Source organism: Muntiacus reevesi, chromosome 13 (genome assembly GCF_963930625.1).
Source record: "Muntiacus reevesi chromosome 13, mMunRee1.1, whole genome shotgun sequence".
Lineage (NCBI taxonomy): Eukaryota > Metazoa > Chordata > Mammalia > Artiodactyla > Cervidae > Muntiacus > Muntiacus reevesi.
This window is the reverse complement of record NC_089261.1, coordinates 58,911,174-58,918,819: the sequence shown is the minus strand read 5'-3', so window position 1 is coordinate 58,918,819 and position 7,646 is coordinate 58,911,174. Positions and strand designations below refer to the sequence as shown.

The window sequence follows — 7,646 nt, the reverse complement described above, 5'->3', positions numbered from 1 at the left end:
GTTCTTCTTGAGCCTTCTTCCTGTGCTACTTATCTGTCACACCAGAGGACTAGGTGTGTGTGTGTGTGTGTGTGTGTGTGTGTGTGTGTGTGTGTGTGTGTGTGTGAGTGTTCAGGAAGCCTGTCTCAACAAGGGTACTTCAAAAAAAAAAAATTGAAACTGGTATAAATAAAGCATTTCATCTCCAGGCAGAATAAAACCCACAGTTTGCTTTCTGAGCAGCTTCCTATTATCACATCGCCACTTAATTTTATTTCTATTCTATCCAAGTTAAATAGAAAGACCGGCTCACATGGGAGCTGCCGTGTGCCTACAGACTGGGGATGTCAAGCAGAGAGACTCACTGTGCAAAGTTAATTTCAATTCCCGAGGAGGATTTCACATTCCGGCTGGCTGTGACCCACAGTAATTAGCTGAGATAACTAATGATTACTTACTTATTCCTTGTAATTATCTGGATTTAATAATTCGCTGTGTAATTTATTAATTCGCTCATAATAGCCTTTCAGGACTGGGAATGGCTCCTTTAAAGGAGCAAAGCAGGGGGAAATTTAGTGATTTTTTTCTCATTGTCATAAATCTGTCTCCTGACAAATGTAGATTTCAGAAACATTTCTATCATCATAACTATCCAGGAACCTTTGTCTTCCTTTTTGTCCTACCAGAATACCAATCCCAACTTCTTTTTTTTTTCCTTCTGTTGCAGGCCCTCTCCTTAAGATCAAATGAAAAGTAAAGCGCAATTTTAAGTTCTAATGTAGACTGTTTACCTAGAAATATAAATTGCTGTTGCCAAACAATTGAAAGGATGAATTTCTAAACTTGCTGTCATAGCTTGCTTAGAAAAAATTGAGCTTCATTCTCTGAATAATATGCCTTTTAAGATCAAGCAAATTGTTTAATGCCTTTTCCACCAACTCTTAAAGAGCTTCCCCAACAGATGAAATTATAAATTGGTTCATTTAAAGTTTAAAATAAAGTATTTTACACCTCCCCCCCGAAATTCCACTTTTCTTGGCAAAAATGAAGATCTAGAATCTCTCCTTGATAGTAAAAGACTCAGTTATATATTGTTATTTATTTTTAAAATACATTTTCTAGAAGTTAGGATAGGGTTCCTTTGAACATAAAGCCCAATTACTTCATTTACTTTTCATATTTCCATTATATTTCCCCAAGCTGTGTGTCAATGAAACTCAATCTATAAAGGATTGACCAACTGATTTAATGTCAAATATCAAAAGAAAGTTGCATTTTTTCTGGATAATAGTATTATCCAATTGGTATAGATTGTACTTAGCTATTAACCAGGCCTTAACAATCTTTGCTATTCTCCTTTCCACTTTAAGGAGTCACTCCTTTCCATTTTAGACTTAAATGATTACACCATAAAAATGGGATCATTTTCCATTAAAGAAGTTAAAAGAAAATAAACTACATAGTTCTGAAACATCAGATTGAGAAAGGCTAGATATGTGACTAAGTCAATTCATAAAATATCTTTTTCCAATAAAATAGTCATTGTGTACCTTAGGAGAAAAAATTAGGAAATGAGTCATGAATGCCAATAGATTTGATTAATATGACAAGGATCATCAGGCACAATCTGCTATTTATCCATCTGAGTATTTTGAAAGCCAATATCAAATGGCTATTTCTCAACAATTTGTACACAGTTCCTTCTTGTCTTACCTTTAATTTTGTCTTTGAGATCAAGCCTCTTCTTTTCAAATCCCTTTGTTTTGGTATTTCTCTGTAACTATTATTAACAGAAAACTTTCAGAATGCATTTCTTTTAAAAATTCCACTTTTTTCATAAAATAAGCATATTTAAGCAGGCTTAAATAATAGATAAAATTTCCATTTTGTAGGCAAGAAAGTTTTTTTTAATCCTTGTAATAACATAAAGAAGATGAACTTAAAATGTGATAGTAGTAAAAGTTCAGGAACATAGGAGACAAAGAACACTTGATGAATGAAGGAGCAAATATAGGCCTTCACTCAACTGTTGAAGTAAATGGATAGTTGCTTTTCTGTCACTTCACTTACAGAAACTTAGGACAAACATGCAGCATGGAAGCTACATTTCAAAATGCACTAAAAAGAACACCTGTGTTATTTATATCCATTATATTTCTCAGTTTCTACTATTTTACAAGATTTCTCTCTTCATTTAAAAATGTTATGTTTGTAGAAAGAATAACTGACTCACCTTTCTCCTAACACACGCTAGATAACAGCTATATATAGGAAGAAGGAGGCGTTATTTATTGAAGATAATTTTTATCCTAGATTAGAAGTCTGGTTTGCTATATATTCAAGCCACTTAATTCATTTTCTCCACTCAAGAAAAAGTAAGCAAGCATAAAGTTCTCCTACTGGCTGGAACTGTACAGTCAAACGGGTTGGAGCAAGAATGAGTCATGTGGTTGCTATCCGTGGTGCTGAAATCAGTACCCATTACAGTGAGATTGAAAGTAGGCTGAAAAGACTTTCAGTAAAACTGAATCTAATAATAGGTGGCAAAGTGGAGAAATGGGGTATTCAGCCTTCAAAACACAGAAATAAAATCAAACCATCAATATCACTATATATGGGATTACAATTTTTTCTTTTAAATCCCACAAATTTCTCTACTTCCTTAGATATCTTTGCAGTGTATCTCATTGTTTCTAAATGGACATATGAATTTTGTTCTTTGGGTTATCTTTTTTATTTCAGTTATAAAGAAAGAAGTCCTTTCACCCATTATCCTTCCAACTTTCACAACTCTTTCTGTTACTTCTGAGAGTCATAATCAATTTTCCAACCATACTTAGTTCCAACTTGAGCCACTAAAACAATTTTCATTGGCACATGGGATATCTTGTAACCTCATCCTCAAAATAAGAAATATTCCAAGACAGTTCCACCTGAGAGGGGTAACTTCTCAGGTTAGCAGAATTACCCATATAGGATGACCTGTTCCTCCTTCTTGTTGGACCTATAATTAATATGATATTTTAATCATACTGATTTCACAGAAATAATATAAATATCTAAACCAGAGCTTTCCTGGGAGAAAAGACTTTAAAAACTTAATATGTTGCCCAACTGTTGTAAGAAGCCTGAAAATTATTAAAATTGGTGAGGAGGTTTCTTGAAACTAGGATCAGAAAAAGAAAAGTTGATATATCAGATAGGCAGAATTTTTTTGTGCCAAACCACTAGTAGACAGCTTTCACCAACTTTGGTGTCTGGATGAGTCATAGAAAGGGGGCAAAATTTTGCTTCCCTAACCACCTAAAATTTCTTCCTCAGCCCCACTCTGCCTGTTGCAGAATGTGAGTTTCCTTAAAGGCCATGGAGAAAGAGAGAGATGCTTTACTTCATAACTCAGTAACCTAGGTGCTTCCTGCTCTGACTGTGGTGCACTGCTCCTTAGGATTGGTGGCTGAACTGAGAAGTATAGTGGGCTCTCCTCTAGGCCTCAGCCAGGGTGTCCCACTCCCCCAAACAGGCCTTAACATTTGCCACATCCAGTCCCCCAGTGCTGCTAAAAGCTGAACTGAGATCCCTTCTTCCTTTTCCCTATGCAATATCTCTGCCCACAAAGATTCTCTTCCCAGAATTTTGCTGATCTGGAAAAAGAACTCCAAGTGATGTATTTGGAGCCAATGTTGTGACCTCGTCTGCTGAGAAAAGCAAAGCAACTGTGAGATGAGCTGGGCTACTATAAAGCCTGTTGTTTTCTACTTTCCTAGAGAAACACCCTCCACTAAACCCAAGTCAAACTTTGGCAACAATCACTGTGTAATAAACCATCAAAATGTGTTTCTGCTTTAAAAAATCCCTCATCAAAATAATTCCCATGTAAATGATTTAAAACAATATCACATTTTAAAAGCCATTTAATTTTAATAGCATATTTTAATGAAAAAAAGCAGCATACTTTGCCAATAAAACATTAAAATCATCTCTTCAGTGAAAGACAATCAAACAACACCAAAAATAACTTAGTACATTACCATAGTAAATAAACCATCTAGTAACAAAAACAAGAAACCAGGTCATATACAGAATTCAAGACTTCAGAGAGCCTTAAATGGAACAGCAATACAGCAAAATTTGTAAGAATATATCTATATGTGCATCATTTTGAATGAAATATTTACAATAAATAAGGTACCAGTCATCATGTACCTAATTCTTTTTGTTGTTCCAAAAGAATTCTACCAAACAATGTGAATTTACAAGCAGTGCACTGTCTTTCTTATAGTTCAGATTAGTTTTTCTACAAACAAACCTCCAAAAGGAAAAATGGAAGGAGGAAGAATTCTTGTAAATGTTAAAATGTAGTCCACAAAGCAATTGAAAACTAGAAGACTGAAATACCTTGGTGAAATCTTAAAATCTGGAAGGGCAAACACCAAGTGACAAATGCACCTAAAGCTAGAAAATGATGCTTCATATTCATGCTTCCAACTGCTTGACTTCTCTTCCATTAGAGGTGTGTGTGTGTGTGTGTGTGTGTGTGTGTGTGTGTAAGAGTGGGTGACAGAGTGCATGTGTGGGAATCCCCATTAAATATGTAACAAAGTAAACAATACTTTGGACAGTGAATCAGGTCTATACGGTTAAGACATCCATTACTGAGTATTGACTCACAAATCAGAACACTACCAGTGAAAACAAAGAAAAAAACAACCTTCATTCAAAGTGAGAATATACAAATGGGCCAAAAGGAACACAGTATAAGAGGAAAATTGTATAAATTCAGTAAACTCATTAAACATAAAAAAATTTTAACTTCACTAGCTATACTCCCCCCCCCAGGTTTGTTAAGACTAAAGAAGTTTAATTAATTAGAATGTGCACAAATTAAGTTGCTAGAGAGATAAATGAATAATTTACAGAGGGTTGTTCAGCAATAATCTAATAATAGCTTTCAAGATCAGTGAACACAGCAGGCGCAACTCCTTTCTTAAGCATTAACACTTCAGAGAAGGAAGAAGGGGGTAAGAACCACAATAAAAATATATATATAATATACAGTGTAAATGCAGAAAATCTGCCATCTTTTTTTTTAATTCAAAATACTTTAGAGATGTCTCTATCACATTAAGCATTAACTCTAGTTTAAAGTTTCAGTCCTGAATCAATTTCTATTTCTGAAAAATAGCTGCAAAGTGTACTTTTAAACTTGAACAAGGGTGACGTCTTTAGGAATAAAAACAAATCTTACTTGATCATTCTGGGGGCCTTTTAAAAGGCTGTCTCGTCTGCCTTCCTGCAAACAGCCAGCTCCAGACTTCCTCTGAAGAGGCCGAGGTGCCTTTTCCGAGTGGGTGGGGTCGAAAGGGACAACTTTGCTATAACTTGACAAATCCCTTCTTTTGTTTTTCTTTCCTTTGAGAAATCGTTTCACATTCTCACCGGGCTTGGGCTCAGTAGCTCACGCGTTCGCTCGCTCTCCAATCCTCGCTTTCTCTGGATTCACATTTACTGGAATTGTTTTCAGGTCGCGAAAAAATGGAAAGAAAAAAGGCAAGAGGGGTGGGGTGGGGGGGAGATGAGGAGGGGGCCTGTCCCTGGAGAGGCCTAAAGTGGGTCTCCTAAATGCCCGCGGAATATTTCATTCTTTTCTGTTTCTGCCTCTGGTTGCAGAACCAGACGCGCACCACGTTTTTCTTAAGGTCCAGCTTCTCGGCGATCGCGGCGATCTTTTCGGAGGAGGGCCGCGGCTGGATGGCGAAATAGGCTTCCAGCGACCGCTTCTCTGGCGCCGCGATGGACGTGCGCTTGCGCTTCTTCTCCGCGCCGTTGAAGAGCTCGGGCTTGGTGAGCTTCTCGCGGTGAGACTTCTCCGCCTCCTCTAGCCACGCTTGCAGGATGGGTTTGAGCGCGATCATATTGTTGTGAGACAAAGTGAGGGACTCGAACCTGCAGATGGTGCTCTGGCTGAGCGAGCCCACGCCGGGGATCTTGAGGTTGGCCAGCGCGGAGCCCACATCGGCCTGGGTCACCCCCAGCTTGATGCGTCGCTGCTTGAAGCGCTCGGCGAATGCCTCCAGGTCCCGGGGGTCGGCGTCCACGTCGCTCATGCAGCCCATGTGCGAGGGCAGCCCGTGCGCGTGGGCCATGCTGAGAGCAGCTTGGTGCATGGGGTTCATGGTGGCCATGTGCGGCGCGTGAGCTGGAGTGGACACCACGGCGCCGTCGGGGCCCGCCATGGCCCCCAGCGCCAGCCCGGGGCTCAGGTGCTCCAGCAGCTCGCCCTCCAGCGCCTGGTGCGGCTGATGGTGGTGATGGTGGTGATGATGGTGGTGGTGGTGCGTGCCCGCCAGCGCGGACGGGTGCGAGATGGGCACGGACGAGGAGGAGGCAGCCGATGTGCAGGGGATGGTGTTCATGGTGTGGTAGGTGGCGTCCGGCTTGAAGGGGCTGTGGTGGGGCGGGTGATGGTGGTGGCTCTTGCTCTGGGAGACGATGTCCACCGCCGCCAGAGCCTCGGCGCGGGCCAGCAGACTCTCATCCAGCCCGCCGAATATATTGCTCTGCAATTGCAAGTAAAAGGCACACATTACTCTCAGCAGGGAATTGTGCGCACTCTCTCCGGAAGCTCCGGCCCAGCGCTCCGCACCGCCGCCGCGCCTACAACATTCCCAGGACGTTAAAATAATAATAGTAATAATGACGATAACAATCCGGAAACTAGCGGGTGAGGAGGAGAGGAGGGAAGCCACGGAGACAAACCAAGAGTGCACGAGAAGGAGGAGGAAAGTGAGCCTGCAAACACAACACAACACAACACGCGCACAGGCAACATTCCAGGTCATAAAAATTAATATGAAAGGAAAGACCCGCTGAATACATAAGCGAGAGAGAGGGGGGAAAATTGGTTGGAGGTGTGGGGTGATTTGCTGTGCAGACATGAAAAAAACATCAAGCAGATAAAGGGGGCTGTCAAAATGTGCCTTTAAGCGGTGATTATGCAGAAATACGCACCGGTGGGGTTGGAAGACACGCTCTCCGCATCGCCTCGGAGCCCCCGCCGCTGCCGCCGCTGCTGCCACTGCTACTGGAGCTGCTGCTCCGGCCTCCGCCGCCCCCGCCACTCCCGCCGCCGCCGCCGGCAGTGCTGGAGCTGCTCGGAGAGCTGGCGGAGGGCGCCGCGGGAGCCGAGGACCCCGGCGAGGCACTGTGCAAGGCCGAGTACTTGGGCTCCACGTGCAGGCCGCCGCCGTGCGGCATGCTGAACGCCTGCTTGCTGTTCAAGGACATCATCATCATCTTCCCCGCCCGCTCGGGCGCCGGTCCGGGGCGCACGCACTGGCCCCGGCTGCTGGGACCCTCCCGAGAAGTGCTGGGCGAGAGCCGAAGCGGGGAAGGGCGATGGCAAAGTTGTGCTCACTCGCCGCCGCTCCGACCTCTGCGCGCCTGGCCCCGGCTACGCGCTCCACCGCTGGCTACTGAGGTCAGTCTGAGCGGATGCTGGGCTCCGCTTGGCGCTGGCTGCAGAACCTGGGCGCCCGAAACTGCCCCCGCTCTTCGCGGCCGCAGAGTTATACTCCCCTCTCCCCGCGCCTGCCCCCGCACACTCCGCCCTCCCTCCCTCCCGCGCGCCTCCGCCCTCCCCTGCCTGGAAGCGCCGGTTTCTCCTGCTC

The 7,646-nt window shown here is 43.2% G+C and overlaps 1 protein-coding gene across 1 annotated transcript; it reads right to left on the bottom strand.

The window, feature by feature from the left end:
* Positions 1–5,594: 5,594 nt before the first annotated feature.
* On the bottom strand, positions 5,595–7,272 carry POU4F2 (POU class 4 homeobox 2). Its single transcript, XM_065904920.1, has 2 exons — positions 6,988–7,272; positions 5,595–6,536 (listed from the first exon to the last, which is right to left on the bottom strand). The coding sequence occupies exons 1-2, from the start codon at positions 7,270–7,272 to the stop codon at positions 5,595–5,597; spliced, it is 1,227 nt and encodes a 408-aa protein (XP_065760992.1).
* Positions 7,273–7,646: the final 374 nt, after the last annotated feature.

What these genes read in the sequence shown, in the direction of transcription:
- POU4F2 (XM_065904920.1), bottom strand. Translation starts at nt 7,272, where the DNA reads ATGATGATGATGTCCTTGAACAGCAAGCAGGCGTTCAGCATGCCGCAC. An exon ending in CGTGTCTTCCAACCCCACCG is followed by an intron (nt 6,537 to 6,987) that starts GTGCGTATTTCT and finishes TTGCAATTGCAG; the next exon opens with AGCAATATATTCGGCGGGCT.